The sequence below is a fragment of the Pagrus major genome, chromosome 24, assembly GCF_040436345.1.
Source record: "Pagrus major chromosome 24, Pma_NU_1.0".
Taxonomy (NCBI): domain Eukaryota; kingdom Metazoa; phylum Chordata; class Actinopteri; order Spariformes; family Sparidae; genus Pagrus; species Pagrus major.
The window spans coordinates 4,841,910-4,861,940 of record NC_133238.1 but is presented as its reverse complement, the minus strand read 5'-3'; the positions used below and the strand labels follow the sequence as shown (position 1 = coordinate 4,861,940).

Here is a 20,031-nt window from a genome sequence, read left to right as displayed (position 1 = left end):
GGTTACCTGTTGGTTTTAGAATTGATTTTTAGATTGTATTGATTGCTAACAAAACCATGTGAGGCCTTGCTAAACAATCTTTATTTACTTTATTGCCCTATGTTGCTATGTTTAACTCACAAAGGTGATCGAGCCTTTGCAGTTAGAGCCCTACCACTTTTGAATGACCTGCCTGAAGAGATCAGGGCTGCAAAATCAGTCCCATCTTTTAAATCACTTAAGAAACCCCACTTTTCAGTGATTTTATCTGCTTTATTATCGCATGTTCTACTCTCTTATGTGTATCTGTTTTTATTGCTTTTCACTTCTTGTATTCGCTTTTATTAAGCACTTTGTGACAGTGTTTTGAAAGGTGAATACAAATAAAGTTAATTATTATTATTATTATTATTATTATTATTACAATTATTATTATCTCTTTGATTGAAATCTCATGAAAAACACCTAAAAAATCCTTAACACTCACCTTAATACTAAAAATGTTCTTCTTTCTGATAGCCATCTTTATGGGGACCAGGGGCGGTACTAACCATATTTGGAAGATGTGTGTGTGAGGGACAAGTGGGTGCACCAGCAAACAGTAGTCTTGAGGGGGCGATACTGAGAAATCAGTGTGAGTGTGTCAAGATGGAAAAACGTGAATTATGGGCCAAACTTAAAAACTTCACAGGCACCTTTAGAATGACTCCTGCATTCATTTAAAATGTTTTTTTTGTTATGGGGACCTCAATTTTGGTCCCCATAAGGTTCCCACGGAGGTTCCCACAGCGTGACTGTGTAAACAGAATGATGTCCCCATAATTATAGTTACAAGCACACACACACACACACACACACACACACACACACACACACACACACACACACACACACAAAAACTCTTGGGGCCTCCTGGTAGTCAAAAATACAAGAATTTCATGCATCGGCCTACAATGGGAAAATGGTTGAATCTTGTAGAATATAGTAAAAATGTCAAATATCACTACTTTTCTACAAAATGAAATGCTGACATTACAGAATGCATGGTTTTATACTGTAATGGCAGTGAGATTAAAAAATGTGGTTTTAATAGAAGTCAGTTAGGCATATTTGGCCACGAAGGTGTCCAGAGGGAGTATCTGGCACTACATAAAAAATACTAATACAATCAAATCAATTTTGTCGCTAATCTTTGACATATCCAAGACTCTAATCACCACCAAAGCCCCACCCCCCTACTGTTTATTATATGGAAAATAATACATTTTGTGTGTTTTTTTGTAATAATGAAATAATTCAAATAATTACACTGGCAATTAAAGGGTTAAAATCCTGAAAATGGGACTTCCGGTGGGACGGTAGAGCAGCATGGATGCATAAGTCAGGAACTACCAACATAATAAGCTGCCAACATAATAAGCCCTGCTAAAACTCGAGACACACGCAACGACTAACTTTGAAACTGAGAATATAAGTGGAGGTCAGAGCCAGCCCAAGCCTTTTGGGGGCCCTACGCAGAATTTGATTTGGGGCCCCCCTCCCACCACCGTGGAGTCACCTGTGCTTGACAATTATTGACACAAATGTCACACTATAATGTTACATTATAAATTGTATTAATGCAGTGACGGATTATGAACTACTGTCCTCCTGGGCACAGATGCATAAGGACCCCCCCTACCTTATTTGTACGAAAGTGGGTGCAAATGGGGGAAGGGGGGTCTAGGGGTCCTCCCCCAGAAAATTCTGAATTTGGTAGATGTGATTTCCTGTATTCTGGTGCATTTTTGGGATGGCTAGCTGGAGAAGGGCAATACCTAAATTTGTTCAGATTCATAGCCTTTTGCTTTTTGACTTATTGAGGTAGTGACTTTACGCAACGACTTGGGCTTCAGGGCCCTTGACCTCTTGGGCCCGGTAGGCTCATTCAGTAATCCATCCTTGCTCACATGCCACAAATGTTTTGGGGCTCCTGGCCCCTCTAGACCTCTGGCCCCCTGGGCTTGGTAGACCCCTGTATTAATATAGTTGTTATTTACACCAAACCAGTCACCTTTTAACCTTAGAGCAGGGGTGGGCAATTAATTTTTCCAAGGGGCCACATGACAAACCCAAGCTGTGTTGGAGGGCCGAACCAACAGTAATTTGAATTTAATTCTGCTCAATTTTAATTTTCTCTCATTTTAAAAATCTGAAAGCTGTGGGATGTCATTCCTTTCGCTCACACAGAACTCTTGAATCTCTTCTCTCAAATCCCATACTCTTTTAAGCACTTTGCCCAGGCTGAGCCACCTGACAGCTGTGTGGTAACCTATGTCACCATGTTCAGTCTCATTTTCCTCCAAAAGTGCAACAAACTGTCTGTGATTTAATGCTCTTGCCCTGATGAAGTTGTGGCGAGAGATAGGTGAGAAGAAATTAAACTAAATTATCTGACCAAAAAAAACAAGAAAAAGGAACCAACAATGCCACCCTGGGAATTTCACCCAGGGAATTAATTTAAAGTGCAAGGCACACATGTAAGTTCACTCATTAAAAGGCATGAGACGTGGTTTGAATGTTATGGAAAAATAAAATTTCATTAAATAATTCTCTCTTTTTTAAAAAAGTGAGTCTTTTTATCATTCACACAAAATTAAAGAAAAAAAGAAAATCAAATAAGGGGCTGGAGCCGAGTGAGTGGACAATGACTAGTGCAGGGGGGGGGTTCCACCAAAAATAAAGAAGTCAACCAAAATCACCCAGCATACGTGGCACACACACTGAAGTAAACCCGCTCCCAGAACACAGCAGACGAGACAAGGGGGGACACCACCACCAGGACACCAGCACACCACCACCAGTCTCCAACAACTGAAAAGAGAAATAAACAAATCAGTGGGCAAATAAAACAAAATTAAACAAAATAATTTCAGAAGTTAACAAAATTATAACTGTTGGGCAAATATACTTAACACAACCAATATCAACAACTGCCCACTATTAACTCATGTAGTAATAAACAAAAGAATATGAAAAGAACAAACAAAAGAAAGCAAACAAAATTCAACCTAAATAATAACATAAGCTAAATAGAACTAAATAAGTAGTCAAACCAAAACAATTACAAAATTACTCAAATAATCAAAACACACTTTAACACATTGGTGGGTTGGCCCCGGTTAAAACACACGCTGGATGAGCACCCCTGGCAGAGCTACTCGGGACACGGTGTGCGCCGCGAGAGACAGGCAGCGGTGGACACAATATGCCAGCCAGAGCAAAGCACGTGAAGCAAACAGCAGCAAGGCAAAGCAGCGTGAAGACAAAGCAGCAGCGACCCCAATAAGCTGATTGCAGTTAGTCCTAATCATGGGAAAATACTGTTAGTGTTGCTACATTACCAAGAAATGCTGTGGTTGCTCGCTACGCTAATACACACATACCTGTTTATGACCAAACATGGACACACACACACACACCCACTCGCACAGGAGGAGGGAGGGAGAGAGAACTCCAGCCGCCGTCGGCGTTTACCTGAGACCACACTAGCGTTAGCCGTCAGACAGCATCAACTACATTGCTGAAAAAGAGAACACTTACCAAGCAAGAAATACACCACAGCACATACCCGGAGCAGCGCACAAGCAGCCACCCTACAAGACAACACAAACGCAGTGAGCACACAGAGAGAACTGAGTGACCAACGTGGTGAAGCAGCATGGCGGCCATACCTGTCGGACCAGACAACCTTTGGCCTGGAAGTGACGCACCAGTGACAGGAGCGCAAAAGGAAGAGGCGGTGGAGGATGGCTGCTTTTATGCCAGCCCACATCATGACGGCCACTAGCGGTGCTAAAGACAAGCAGTGACACTAAATAACATGGATTGCACATCTATGGTGCTACAAAGTTAACCATTTTAGTTACAACATCAACAACATGGTTCATTTTTAACACTGACTTACACAACACCTCCTGATGTATGATACAATACAAAATACCAATTTCTGTTCAGGGTTAATTTCTGTCACTTTATCCTGCATTCTCTTCAAAAGTCCAACATTTTTCCCTGTCAGATTTGGACAACCATCCATCGTCACACCTGCCAGTTTGTCCCATTTCAGTCCCAACTTGTTCAAACATGCATTTACCTTTGTGAATATATCACTCCCAGTTGTTGTCCCTTTCATTGACTGCATGACTGCCAGCTCCTCCGTGATCTTAAAGTCCGTAGTCATCCCACATACGAAGATGAGTAGCTGTGCTGTGTCACCTAGATCGCAGCTCTCGTCCAAAGCCAAGAATAAAAAAAGTCAAAGTTGACCGCGCTGTTCTGCAGCTGAAGCTCCAGATTTCCCGCAATGTCCTCGATCCTCCTTGTTACAGTGCGCCGGGAGAGGGGCACATTCTCAAAAGCATCCTTTTCCTCCGTGCATATTAGTGCTACAGAGTCCAACAAACACTCCTTAATAAACGGTTTACTGTTTCTAGCGATTCTGTGGGACATGACATTACTTGTCATGACAGCTGCATCTCTGGATATGTGAAGTTTGGTAAAAAGCAAAGCATCTGACTCCCTTGCCCGCTCTTCGTGACCTCTGCACCACAAAATAAGCACACGGCTTTACCTTAGACTTCTGTAAATAAATATTTAGCAGTCCATGTCTTGTTAAAAATACATTCGGTATCAATCTTTCTTTTTTTGGCGTGAGCTGACACTTTGTGGGCTAGTTGCTAGCATCAGCATCATCTATAGCTGTCCATGCTTGTGCATACATGCGCATCCGCATGTACATAAAAAAACAAAAGCACCATTTTCAAAATAAAAGCAACACAGTTGTATTGCATGCATGGTGTAAATACTGTTCATTTATGTTCTGATTTACGATTGACCTCAAGCGGGCTGTACAGGGACGGCCAAAAGTAAAAAATAAAAATGTTTTAAAAAAAATTGCCGCTTAGTTCGCTTATGCCTCGGGCCAGCTCTGGCGGAGGTTCAACAAAAACAAAGAATAAAAAACCCCAGACACCCAAGGTAAAGAAATAAACCACTCGATTAAGGAGAGCAAGCTAACACCTGAAGCTAGCATGGCCACATTTCAAAGCAGCTTGGATGACATTAGCAAACAAATCCAAGCCCTGCAAAACGAACTGAAAACGGACCTGAAAACATTCAAAGATGAAATTACAGCTCAAATGAGAAATGAGCTGACAGAACTCAAAGAAGACATCGATCAGAAGTTTGCAAAAATAACCACAGACATCGGAGAGCAAGATGAGAAGATAAGTGCTGCCCTGACGTGCACAGAATAAATCGAGTCATGGAGTCATGAAGCAAACTGTGCACTGCACGAAATAATGCAAGAGCAGCAAATGATAATGGACAAACTAGACAATTTGGAATCGAGGTCGAGACGGAATAACTTATGGATTTATGGCATACAAGAGGACGCAGAGTCAAAGAGTTTATGGATAAATGGCTCCGTGAAGAATTTTCTATAAACTAACCTCCCGATTCATTGTGCACATCAAGCCTTAGTCTCAGCCTTAGCCAAACACTGGCCCGCCACCTAGATCGATTGTCCTCCACTTCCAGCAGTTTACTGTGAAGGAGATGATATTGAAAAAAGCGTGGGAGAAGAAAACAATCACCCTCGGTGGAAACCGGATATATTTTGACCACGACTTCTCAGAGAGGATGCTACAACAATGCAAAGCATACTCTAATATCAAGATCTTAAAGAGAGAAGGCATCCGCTTTCAGACACCTCTCAACAAGATGCGCATCCACTGGGCCAGCGGAGTGAAAACCTATGGTAGTGCAGAAGAGGCGACCAGCGACCTGCAGGAGAGAGGATACAATGTGGATAACGCGGGGATCAACAAAGGAGGAACCACACTCATTGAAAGGCTCCAGTCGACCAGGACCGCAACGTGGAAACACACCGGGTATGGTCGCACCGGGGAGGCCAGCAGACACGCTCGGGGATGACTGCAAGAATTTCAGCTCAAGGGAAACAAGGCAGGATGAGTATCTACATCAGCATTAACTTGAGTTAAAAGTTAAGTTGAACGTTCAACTGAAAGCCTGTCGGGGAATCATCACAAAGTTAACAGAACTAATATTGTTTATGGATACCAAACAAGAAGAAATTAAATTCCTTTCTTTGAATGTCAATGGCTTAGGAAACCCAGTCAAAAGAGCTAAAATAATGACCAAACTTAAAAAGGAAAAGACACAGATAACCTTTCTACAAGAAACTCATTTATCGAAAGCAAAACATAAGCAAGAGAAATTAAAGAGATTTGGTTTGAAAAACAACTTCCATAACTCACATTCCAATGCTCGGAAAGGACGAATAGGAATACTGATGTCTAATGTAATCAAATTTGAGTGCCAAAAAGAAATAAAAGACCAAGAGGGAACATATATTATTGTAAAAGGGATGATTGGCCAAACAATGATACAGTGGTGAACATATATGCCCCACCTGAGAGTAATAAGGAATTCTTTAAATCTCAATTTGATACTATCGCAGTGGAAGCAGAGGGCATATGTATTTGTGGGGGAGACCTTAATGTGTTAATGGATTATGACATGGATACAACTAGTTTCAAGAGAAATAAGAAATCTATCACAAAACTGGTGAAGAATACATGGGAGGATATGGGCTTTTTTGATGTGTGGAGAGATCTACATCCACTACAGAGAGCTTTTAGTCACTCGCAACTACACAGTAATCGACTATTTTTTATGCATAAAGAGAACAGAGATAAAATACAAGAGTGGCGGACGTATGATCATAGTGCCATCTATCTGAAGATTCACTTGAACTGTAGACAGAAAGATACAATATGGAGATTGAATGTTTGGATATTAAATAAATCAGTCGTTGAGCAAATTAGGGCGAACGTACAGACTTATATGGAGGAAAATTATAATGGGGAAACAGACCCAGCCATATTGTGGGTTGCTTTGAAGGCAGTTATACGAGGAAAATTGATTGCAATTACAAGTAACCTCAAAAGAGAAAGAATTAAACAGTATAAGATTCATTTAGCAGAATTGAGACATTTGGAACAGAAACATAAGGGAAAAGGAAAAGTTGATCCAAAAATCCAACAACGAATGAACAAGGTGAGAAAGGAAATTAATAACTTACTCCAACATGAAACAGAGGCAAGATATTTAAAACAAAACTATTATGAATCGGGCACCAAAGCTCCTTGTAATAGAGGCTATTAAAAGACTATTATAGAGACTATTATAAGGAACTTTACACCCAGTCATCAGCTTCAGATCAGAGTGATTTTAAGACTTTCCTTGACTCCTTGGACCTACCTTCAATAGGCACAAAACAAAACGAACACATAACAGCAAAGATATCGATAATCAAATAAGGCACCTGGTAGTGATGGATTTCCCTCTGAGTGGTTCAAGAAGTTTGGTGAAGAACTGATACCATTACTCCACACTACATTTAATTGGATTATGACTAAAGACAAGACCCCTCCCTCCTGGACGGAGGCAATTATTACAGTACTCCCCAAATCATTAAAGGACAAGGAGTATTGCCAAAATTACAGACCGATATCAGTATTAAATGTCGATTACAAAATATATTCTTCAATTATATCAGATAGGCTCCAAACATTTGTACCAGACTTGACAGACGAGGATCAAAGCGGGTTTGTTAGGGATAGACAAACTCAAGATAATATTAGAAGAACGTTGCATATTACACATTAAACACAAAAATAATATACCAGCGGCTTTGATCAGCTTAGACGCAGAAAAAGCATTTGATAGAGTCAATTGGGATTTTTTATATTTAACTTTGGAAAAATTTGGATTCAACACTAAATCAATTCAGTGCATCAAGTCCATCTAACAAACCGACAGCTAGAGTAAAAGTCAATGGCTCTCTTTCAGAAAGATTTGTTTTGGAGAGAGGAACCAGACAGGGCTGCTGCCTTAGTCCTACGTTGTTTGCCCTAAATATATCGAGCCACTAGTCCAAATGGTCAGACAAGACACCTCAATAAAAGGAATAGAAATTAACAAAAACATGTAATTAGCTTGTTTATGGGTGATATTATGATCTATTTAGAAAACCCAGTGAATTCATTTAAGCAGCTTACAAAGTTTCTTGGAAAATTTGGCTTGTACTCAGGCTATAAAGTAAATATACTCAAAACTCAAATTCTCATGTTTAACTGCTCGCCCAATCAACAACTTAAGGAATGGAAAACAAACTGGGAAGCAAAATCAATACGTTAGAATACGTTATACCACACTACAACTATCTAAAGTCAAAGGGGGAATGGCACTTCTGAATCTAAAAGGAATATTTCCATGCTGCGCAACTGCGCCAATTAATTTACTGGTGTAATGAAGGTTATGTAGCTCGATGGAATGATATTGAACTCTCTGTTACACTATGTTAGACGAGGTGAGGACCCAAACGCAGACAACACACAGGAGGCAGGAAATAGGGGAACCAAAAGTGAGTTTAAAAAAATAAAGCTGAAAATACAAAACAAGAAATCTATATGAACCAAAAACAAAGTAGCAACTAAAAAGCTTAAACAAAGTGCAACAGAAAAGCAAAGTTCAAATCAAACGAGAAACAAGAAACCAAACTCAGAAACATACTAAAACGGGAGGCATGAGGAAACACTGCAGGAAACACTGGGAAGAAATGCTGGGAGGCAACACAGGGGAAGATGGACCAAGACAGTAACATTTAACAACACGGAACTCGCATGCACACGGGAGCGTGCCTCCAGGCAAATATAGTATAGTGACTGTTTAGGCTAGGAAAATGTACTAAATGTTGTCGTTGTTTCGAGTAAACTCTGGATGTCACCACTTCAGGACACTTGGACTGCAGCGGACAAGCAGTATGGAGGAATATTACAAAGTTTTTGTGTAGTTTTATGGACCTTTTCGTCTCGGACACCATTTACGGCCGTTATATGGATTTTTGCTGCAGGAGGGTACCCCCGCGGGTCTCCAGCTGCACTTTGAGGAATAAGAAACTACACCGGACTTCTCATCAGCATTAGGGTGAGTTGATAATGACTGAATTTCATTCTAGCTCTGGCTCTAGTGTCCGTAACAACAGCATGGACTTTGTTGGCAATACCCCAGTCATCAGATAACTTTGTGAGGAGTTCAGATATATTATATCTGGAGTAGTCTCCAGATTGCAAGCCTGCATCTGCCAGTTTTGATCAATGAAATGTCCTGACACAGTCAAATATGCTTCAGTTGTTCTTGATGTCCTCATATCAGTAGTTAAAACCAAACTGTTGGCAGAGTCTATGGAGTCTTTCAGGGCTGTTTTGACTTGTTCGTACAGCTTGGGAATTTCATCCACCATCAAGGCTGTCCTACCAGGGATGTGGTATCTGGGATCCAACACCTTCATAAAGTGACGAAAACCGGCATCCTCCACAATTGAAACAGGTTGCAAGTCAGTAACAATAATCTTAACGAGGCTCTGTGTGATGTCTCTGGCTCTTTGGGAATCATCTGAAAGGAATTAAAGTTATAAAATTACAAAAAGGGAAATTAAGATGTATCATTTATAGCCCGATATATACAGAATTTTTACTTCCATTAATAACATTCTAGAAACAAAACTCAATATTTTCTGATACATACAGTACACACATATGAACCTTTACATTTGTCAACTAAATGAAAGAGTGGTGAACATGGCTTCATCCAAGATTCACGTAGCTCAGTTACATATTTGGGGTAGTTTAATAAAATAATGGTTCATTCAATTTTTATTCTTATAACACATTAACTGTCACCTGTACCTTGATATTCTTTGCCTTTCATGAAACTCTCCTGCAATGTCTTCTGACAGACAGCAGGTGGCGCAGGGGACTTTGAGGCTTGCTGGTTGTCTTCATGGCGATGTTCAGCCTATTTAAAAGTGTCAGGGTGCATTGTCTTTAAATGCTTGTAGAGGTTGCTAGTGTTGCTGCTATGTGGCACCACTTTATTGCAGACAGCGCACATGGCATTACCTTTGGTCATGGGTAAAAAATAGTACCACACTACACTTCTTTTTCTCTCGCGGCCATTCGTGCTGCCGCAGCACTGCTGTGCTGAGCTCACTCTGAGCAGCGGAGTGAGGATTGAGGCAGTGCTTGACTGAGGCTGCGCAGTGAGCCTTCAGCTCTGACATCTGATAGGCTGCCATAATCATGTGACTCGGAAGACAATCTAAAATACGCCCAGGCTGGTTTTCACACAGAAATTTTATGCCTAAAACTCTCCGAAATGAAAACAAATTGAATTTTTTGTATTAGCACAGTGGTATTGCGATATTTAAAAAAGTATCAACTACAAAATATCAACCAGCAAGTATCTAAGTATCGATATTAGAGTATCGATATGCCCATTCCTACTTCAGACTCTGGCTTCCAGCCCAGTGGCAGGTTGAATAGTATAGTGAAAGTGAATTTTATAGGGCACCAATCTCCACACGGATGGTCTCATTTTTCTACAGACGTTACACTGCACAATCAGTATTTACTTCAGAATGATGAGTAAAGGCAAAAAGGTTTAAAAGGGTGAGACAAAGAGGTAGGAGAGAAACAAAAGACAAGTGAAAACCAAGTGAAAGTCAATGCAATTTGACCACATTAGCCTGTGTCAGCCCCTGTTCAGCTCAGCTCAGCACTGCAATAATCAAAGTTTGTTAGTGCACACAGAAAGCTGACATGGCTGTTTTGTGCAGAAGGTTTTGCATGAGTTTGACTGGGTTTAGTAACCACTACAGTTAACATTTACACTATGATCAAGTAGAGGTCCACAATATATGTGTTTTATGTCCGAGCATGTTTGTGCATATCTCTTAGTGAGCAGTGTGCTTACAGTTTGCTGTAAACGGTTTGTCAGAGGCTGAGGTCTTTATGCAGAGTAATCCCACAGTTTCTTTCTGGAAAACAGGACTACCAATGGAACCACTGACTCAAATTTTGGATCTCATTCTCATGACAAAGCATTTGTCTCAGTGATAGAGAGCTGTGAAGGTATAAAAGAGAACGAGGGCACATATGAGCACCCATGGTATTTACATTACCTAGCAAAAACATAGTCAAAGGAGAGCACAGAGTGGAGCAGCGATGGGCAGGGTGAGTAGAGGTGAAATATTGTTTAGTGTACTGTGTATGAGTGATGAGTGAACCATTACATATAAAACTGGATGCCAAGTACTGTGCATGTAACGTAAACTCAGGCACAAAAGTGGTTGATAACCTGTTTCCAGTTTTCCAATTTCCTGCCTTGATGGAGGATGTTGGACAGATGTGGAATATAAATTAATTCAGAAGGTAGTGTTTGAAAAAAAATAAAGTTTTGTGCCTGTAGTATGTAAGGATGTTGTGATCGGGATTTTTGTGGCTGCTTGTAACTAGAAGCAGTATTGGCCAATGCCAATCGCTGATCAAAAGGACGTTTGTTTAACGTCAACTATAGTTGTTCGTGGTATAATAAAAACACCATTACATTGTTGAGGAAATAAATAGTTATACTTATTTTGATCAATTCAAAGATATAGGGTTAAAACAAGTTATCTGTGAACTGTAAGAAAACAGAATTAAGAACAATTAAATAAGACACAGTGTTTAGTAAGAGGAAAATACTGGGTCTCATTCTTTGTACTGAGGCCACTACTCCACCACTTGCTCACTGCTTGTATCTTATCTGTAATTTTCATTTCTGACAGACGTTTGGTAAAATGATGTAACTCCAAACTCAGAGTACTTTTACCTCCAGACTGTAGTCAGCTAAAGTACCTCAGTATATTTATGTAGTGTAAATATGTTGGGTTGTCACATTAAACTGCAGTTCACTGTTTAACACTTTATGTTCCTCTGAGGACAAACTCTCAGTCCTGCTCTGTGTTTAGCTCTGTTGTAAGCTATTAGCTCTGTTAGCTGTAAGCTTCCTTAGCCAAACAGATTGCATTACTCTGCTTCTCACCAGCTACTAACAGCAAACTGATTAAACCAAGGAGAGCTAGTGTCAAGACATGTAGTTTGTTACAGGATTTAAGTGACGCATAGAGAAACTGTCTTGCTTGTTTATCTGATCAGCACTTTATACACATTACAGAGAGCACTGATCAAACAAGAGACAACTATTGGCCGAAAACGATTGATGGCACCCTGAGTCATATGACTCAGGGTGATTAAACACGTGCGCAAATTAATAAAACGTGTGAAGATGATCATTCCTGAGCGTCAGGTTTCTTATGTTACATCATTTCAGTCTTCCCTGAAACGTTTATCTTAAAAATTGTTTCCAGTGTCCAGAAGACACCATAATCTCATTCTGGGTTATTAAATGATGATTTCATAATCAGAATATCACTGAATACAGAGGCAAATAATGAATCAATCAGAGGTGTCAAAAGTATTCACATTCATTACTCAGGTAGAAGTATAGATACTAGGGTTTAAAAATACTTCTGTAGAAGTTGAAGTATCAACTCAAGCTTTTTACTCAAGTAAAAGTGTAAAAGTACTGGTTTCAAAACTACTTAAAGTATAAAAGTAAAAGTAATGTAAGGGTAAAAAAATGCCATTAAGGACAAAAGCTTAGGCCGCGCCACAGGGGCCTATAGTGCACTACCCCACCTCCCCAAAAAAACATTTTTCTAAAAGCCATAATGACTATAATGTTATATTAAAATGTTAATGTTGAAAAATTTGGGATGCACTAGGCTACCTGTTTCAGCCTCATATATGCCCATTGAAAATGAACACATTTTAGTACAATGCAAATACATTAAAGAACCATATATGTGTACTACTGAGCATTAACATCTGTGACATTTTACTCGAGTTCTCTTGAGTTTCTGCCACGCACATCTTCGTAGTAGGCTACATACATAAAGTCTGCTATGTCCTTGCTGGAGTGTGACGTGATTTGTGTCATGTGCAGGGGTGATAGATCGTGTACAAACCAATAGGGTGTCGGACAGGGTTGGAATATCGTCATTTTAGGGTTACCAAGGCCACATGACAGGGCACAAAGGCCATTGAGTAAAATTCGATGGTTTTACCTTTCAGATTGATACCATAACATCCTAATTTATAATAACACATGGATTATGTATTAAAGGTGACATATTATGCTCATTTCTGCTTGTTGACATGGTTCCTTGATGTCTAAATGGAATGATAGTAACATGCTTTGGTCGAAAAAACCGAAGGATTGAGCACAGCAGGGGTGTTTACACACCAGTTTCACAGCCCTGTTTTAAGCGGCTGGTTTGAGTGCCTTTCCCTTTTATGCTAATGAGCTACTGCGTGCGCCGCCCACCTCTTCCTGCCGGGCGGAAGACGTGAGGACGGCATCGCGTGACCATGGCAAAGAGCTATACACATTTGCGAAGCAACTTTTCTGTGTCCATGCCTGCATATAACTGATAGGAGCACAGCAGACATGTAGCAGCTAACCCCTGTCTCCGGCTCCAAAACAAAGTAGTGATTGCTTTACTGCAGGTAACGTGCAGGTCACTGTCCTTTAGCACAACATGCTAATGAATTGTAGCTCACCGTCCGCGAACAACCGAGACATTTCACCCCGTCTCCTCTGCGTGTTCACGGAGGAACAGTAGCTCACCGTCCGCTAACAACCGAGACATTTCACCCCGTCTCCTCTGCGTGTTCACGGAGGAACAGTAGCTCACCGTCCGCTAACAACCGAGACATTTCACCCCGTCTCCTCTGCTTGTTCACGGCCGAGCAGTGGTTCACCGGCCGGTTAGAAGCGATAAAATCTCTATCCTAATTCATTTTCTCAATTCACTGTCATGTTTTAAAAGAGTGCTGATATGACAAATCGTGAATACTACGGCCAGTAAGCCCAACGTCGATAACTTCGCGTTAGTTCAGCCTCATATTTACATCGACGGTTAGCGTTAGCGTTAGCATTAGCATTAGCGTTAGCTCATGTGCTAAACGGCCAAAGTAACACAAACTACACTGTTTTTTAAATACTTACAGCTCCATCATTGACAGTGGGTATGGATCCATCTTTTAAGGGACAATCTTGTTGCCAGTCCAGCGTCCAGTCCTGACCCTGGTTGCTGAAGCAGTCCGACGTGAAGTGACTGGCACAGACGTAACACTTTTACTCACTGAAGCTGGGACGTTTCCCTGATAATTAAAATGTAGCCGCTTCGCTCTGATATCCTCTTTGGTAGGGAGGCCATGTAGCGAAACAGGAGGATCCGTGCATCCGACGACAGAGCAGCAGTGCTCGGCTTTCGGGTTGTACATGGTAGCGGTCAGGCTGTCGCGTACAAGTTAAGCGAGAACGAGAAAAATGGCGGATCCTCGTCCAGGTAGCTGGCCAAGTGTGGGAGGAGATAGCCAGCGCCAGGACTGGAATATGCAAAAGACCGGATTGTGACGTCACAATCCGGTCGAAATCCAAACGGCTCGTTTAGAGACCCAATCCCTGACTCCGGTAGTTTACGAAATATTGACTTAGTTGTCGAAAAATCATGCTTAAGGGGTGGGGAGGCACTCCGGATACGCAAATATACATACTAAAGCAAGGAAAAAGTGAGTTTTGCATAATATGTCCCCTTTAAAACATTTTTTAATACCAACATCAAATTAATGTTACATTAGAAAACAGTTTTTTTAAAAGTACATCCAAAAAAGAGTGCTAAAGAGTGTAATTCACACAGAAATCCCGCGCCGCGGCTCCAAAAGAGGCGTGATGGTACACATCATGATGATGAAGTGTGTGTTTTTTTCAAATTGTTTCCCCCGGAGTCCTCCTGTTAATCTAAACATGTACCTGCTGACTGTTTATAATCATATGGATGCTGTTATAATGTGTTGTGAATGGGATCCTGACCCACCAAACATCCTGGAAAATGACAAAGTTACGTTTTTCTCTTAATTACATATTTACATAATCACCATCAGTAAACAGGACACTGTCTGACTCTCTCACTTGTGGGGAGGGAGGCTGTTTATGGGGGAAAGCTAACTGAAGTCTCAGTCGGCGGGGCTGACCATCACGGTGATTTTTTCACCGCGACAAACAGTTGGTGAGTTAAAAGTTTTTTGCCAGGGACGCTGTTTTTCGGGCAGAAATGTGATGAAGAGGCGGTCGGACAGACACTTCTCCACGTTAACTGCGGTATTTTTTTCCTCATATAAGTTGCCAAAGACATGACCAGTTACTACGTTACTGTTGTGTAACGTTGCTTTGTGGGACATTTATCTATATTTTGTTGAGTGAAGGATCTGTACAGTTATGAGACAGTGAACACCAGACCGACACGCCCCTGCTCTGCGCTGCCGGCTTATCCGTTCACACTGGTTCGGTTCGCCAATGCTGTGCCTCTGATACTACCTCCGGAGGCGCATCAGAGGCGCAGCGAAATTTCACGAGTAACGAGGCTATTTTTAAAATATAAGGAGTAGAAAGTACAGATAATTGCGTGAAAATGTAAAGAGTAGAAGTAAAAAGTTGGCTGAAAAATAATTACTCCAGTAAAGTATAAATACCCAAAATTTCTACTTAATTAAGGTAACAAAGTATTTGTACTTTGTTGCGTTCCGGCTCTGGTACGGTTTTGCTCCGTCGTCCGGCAACCCCCACCGACACGGCACAGCACTGCCGGACAGCTGGAGGTGCGAGACCGAGGAGTTCCTGCGATAATTACATAATCACGCACAACCACAGTTATAGGTTTGTGTTATAAACACAACAACACAAAGTGTTCCCAACCAAAGGATTAGAAGAAGTGCTTGTATTTGTCTCTTTTTTTCGATTTTTGTGCTGGTGTCAACACAAAGTGTTTTATTTTGAAAATTAACTGGAACTTATGTTGTTGTTTCAGTGTCTGACTTCCTGTCTGCTCTGTGAAATAGAAGTCTTGCATATCTCCTCTGGAAGGCTCCAGACTGCCGGACCGGACATGTATCTGGTGGAATCAAGGGGTAGCCCCTCGATTCCACCAGATACGTGTCCGGTCCAGGTCCAGCTCCGCTCCGCCACAGTGCAGGACTTCTATTTCTGGCGTAAGACTTTCTCCAGAGATCAGCCTTTGAAAAAATAAAGTGATCATCATCCAGCAAAACTGTTTGCTGTCCGCTTCAAAGATAATTAAACAGGTATAAAGGATAGGATTGATTATAGTGTAGGACACAGAGATGTTCACAAGTCTTTTTTTGCAAGTCCAAGTCAAAGTCTGAAGTCTTTGGTCACGAGTCCAAGTCAAGTCCCAAGTCTCTAAAAAATAAAAGTCTTATGTCTCCTCTGGTTGTAATGAGCCTTCTGTCATCTGCTGCTATCTGGTCTACTAAGAATACTGCACAGCTATATCTAAGAAATTCGAAGCATTTACTGTATTATTATCACTCCTTTACGTATGAGCATACAGTATCAGTACTGATTAGTTGTTTGTTATATGATCACTTTAAACAGGCTATTGAAATGCAATATGAAGAAAACACACAATGAATGCTTTCCTTTAAAGGACACTATTCTTCCAACATGAACATACAGTTACAGTATATCTTGCTCCCTATTGTGCAGGCTCAGTGGGACCATAATAACAACCCTATTGTTTAATTACACTGGGTCTCTAATGACACATTCCTCTATCCTCTCACTCAAACTCAGTGTAATGGTAACCTGGTAAACCTGTAACATTAACGTTATGTGGTCAACAATTAACCTGTAACCTGCCTTTAAGCCGACGGTATAACTATGTATTTTTCTACGGTTAACGTTAGCCAGTAGATGGTGGCAGCGGAACATAGATGATTAACGTTACCCAACCTTTTTTTTTTTTTTAACGTCATGTCAACGCCACTCAATGCAAACAAGTGCGACAAGCAAACTAACATTCACTCATCTATTCAAATATTCAGTTACAAAACTAGTAGCAAGCTAAGTGAACGTTACATAGCTGATGCTGAGCTAACCGTCCATATGTGCTAATGTGACTGACCTATCTGGGTGAGTTTTCAGGTGCCTGATAAAATTTGATGTGGTGGATCCAGCATCCTTGATTTGGGTACTGCAGACTTTGTAGTCAGCGCTCCTTTTGTTGGTGCCGTCCTGTTTGAAGTTTTTATAACCAAATGTAATCACAAATGGTACAGCAGCAGCTGCAGGTGTGCCGCCGGTCGCCATAGTCATCATCCAAGGTACTAGTACGTGAGGCCGCAAGGCGCGCACCTGATGCGTAATATGGTTAATATGGTTACCATGAAAAAAAGGAAGGAATCACATTAAGCTCGTCAGATGTTTCAGAGTTTCCTCAATATTAATACGCCAAAAAAGAAAACATAATGATTGTTCACAAGTCCCAAAACAGGAGTCCGAGTCGAGTCTGAAGTCTTTTGAGCACGAGTCCAAGTCAAGTCTGAAGTATCTGTGTGTGCGACTTAAGTGCGACTCGAGTCCGAGTCGCAAACTCGAGTCCCCATCTCTGGTAGGACACAGACAGCAGCTGAAATAATGCACAATACTGACTGCAAAATAAATAATATCTTTATTTTAAGCCATCCATGAATCAAGTTCATCACAATCTAATTTCCAAGTGTAGGTCTAAACTATAATCACTATAACTTTAATCATGTAAATGTCTGAGCGGATTACACTTTAAACTGCAGACACACGTTTGCTTTTATCACAGTAGTGATGGATCACAGGTTTATCCATAGAAAGCCCAAGAAATCTGTGTTGGGCAGTCCAGGTCACAAAACTAAACATTGTGGTTAATATCAGATGGGCTGCTGGTGGGTGAAATAATTCATGTCTCTCGACAATTTTTTAGTTCTGTGTTATTATTTAAATATATATAGATAATGGCATTGTTGGCACAAATTCTCCAGTCTCTACAGCTGTTAAAGCAGACTGACAGCTGATCCAGCTGTGATCAGCTGCAGCCATCATCATAAACGACTCTCGCTTCCTCTGCAGAGGAAAGGACGTCTCATTTGTCTTAAACTGTAATGATGTAACATATGAAACCCAACGCTCAGGAATGATCAGCCTAACGTGTTTAAAACTACGGAACCGGGAGGTGATGTGTTTTTAATGTAAAATGCTTGCGCAATTTATTTATATTTTGCAAAGGGTTAGAGTTTGCAATTTAGCAATTTGTACGCATGTTTTAGTAATTTGCGTGCCTTTAAAAAAAAATACACATCCATGTCACCTCCTGGGCTCCGTACAATAGAGTTGACAGAACCCCAAATCTTTGACCTGATTATACAGGTATTCAAAACTGAGTATGCATTTACAAGCTTACAAAATGAATATTACAGGAATAAAACTTGTGTACCATCCTCCACCATAGATCATCTTCTATGAGGACAAGAACTTCCAGGGTCGCAGGTATGAATGTGACAGTGACTGCACTGACTTCCACTCCTACCTGAGTCGTTGTAACTCCACCCGGGTGGAGAGTGGGACCTGGGTGATCTATGAGAGACCAAACTACATGGGCTACCAGTATGTCCTGGCCAGAGGCGAGTACCCCGACTACCAGAGCTGGATTGGCCTCAACGACAGAGTCAGCTCCTGCAAAATGATTCACTTTGTAAGCCTTTAAACATACTGAATTTGTAGAAGTTGTGTGTCCAGGATACAGTGGTGATGGCATACTGTTTCCTGTGAAGATGTGATGATGCTATGCTACGCTATGCTATGCTAGGTTCACCCCCACCCCCCCTTTTTTTCATTTACACATTTTCAGGGATATCAGCTAAAGTTCAAACCTACCTTGAGACGTCTCCATTGTGCGATCCACTTTGTATTTCTCAGCCATTCTTCCTTCTTTCACCACACACCATCTCCTTACATGCATCTATCTCTAAGTAAACCTTCTCTCTTCCTATGCACCACATCTCTCTAAACCCGTTGTCCCTTTCTGTCCCCTATGCCTACAACCTTCTCCAGGCCAGTGGAGATCCTTACAAGATCCAGCTGTATGTCAAAGGAGACTTTTCCGGTCAGGTGTTTGAAGCTACTGAGGACTGTCCCTCTGTGCTAGAGAAGTTCCACTGGAGGGAGGTTCACTCCTGCAGGGTCCTGGGAGGCTGGTGGGTCTTCTACGAGCACCCTAACTACAAGGGTCGCCAGTACCTGCTGGAGAAAGGCGATTACCGCAAGCCGGTGGACTGGGGTGCTTTCTGCCCCACTGTACAGTCTTTTAGAAGGCTAACTGAGTAGACACTTTCCTTTTTCTTGCATTTTCTTTGGCTGCTGATTAACTCACGATTGACATGAGTGACCAAGATACAGCAGTAACCATGACTTCAATAAAAACTGAATGTCCAGGAATTACGTGGTTGTGTCATCACTGTGTGACTCCCTGACCTGTAGTACTATTTATTTTTTTTTGCTGTTGTTGAACAGCAAAGATCATAACAGTAGTTTGATTCATTGATTATTTCACTTCATGCTATAATTTTAGCATACACACTGCTGAGTGTTAATAGCAGAGAAGTGAACTCCAGTCACATGAGTTCCATTGGATATCCTCCCAAATACCAAGCATTAAAAGTTTTGCTAAAGTTTTGCTATATACACATTCCACGAGTGAGAGGTGCGTTGCTTGTGCAGACCTGCTGGAAGATACATTATTTTTAGATCTTCAGACACAAAGTTTATTGTAGCAAGGGTTGAGACTCATTTATGGCTTTGTCCAAGCTCTGGTTAATGGGTTCACTCACATTAACTCATAAGTGCACTTTTGAGAAGTTGCTCTACAGCTTTGGTGAAAAGTGCTAAAGTTACACCCTTAAGTCTTCTGATAGCATTTTGCTGTAAAGCTATAAATGTAAGGCTAATTGTTTAGAGCCTGACCGATATAGCAGTTGGCTGATATTATGGAGTGATATTGGCTTATTATAGATATACAGGTATCTGCTCATCTGTTGTCTGATATGCACTGATATATCATCTTCTATGGACTGCAACATCATGATTTTCACTGAAACCGACGTACCCGACAGTGCTATCGAGCTAACGGGGTGCTACATCCTCCAAGCAGACAGA

The 20,031-nt window shown here is 41.1% G+C and overlaps 1 protein-coding gene across 2 annotated transcripts; it reads left to right on the top strand.

Moving 5' to 3' along the window:
* Positions 1-8,794: 8,794 nt before the first annotated feature.
* LOC140992188 (gamma-crystallin S-like) lies at positions 8,795-19,203 on the top strand. Of its 2 annotated transcripts, none has more exons than XM_073462472.1 (3): positions 8,795-8,812; positions 18,329-18,571; positions 18,931-19,203. In XM_073462472.1, the coding sequence occupies exons 1-3, from the start codon at positions 8,795-8,797 to the stop codon at positions 19,201-19,203; spliced, it is 534 nt and encodes a 177-aa protein (XP_073318573.1). The 2 variants fall into 2 exon arrangements, with proteins under 2 accessions (XP_073318573.1, XP_073318574.1); XM_073462473.1 differs by lacking the exon at positions 8,795-8,812 and adding an exon at positions 11,109-11,117.
* Positions 19,204-20,031: the final 828 nt, after the last annotated feature.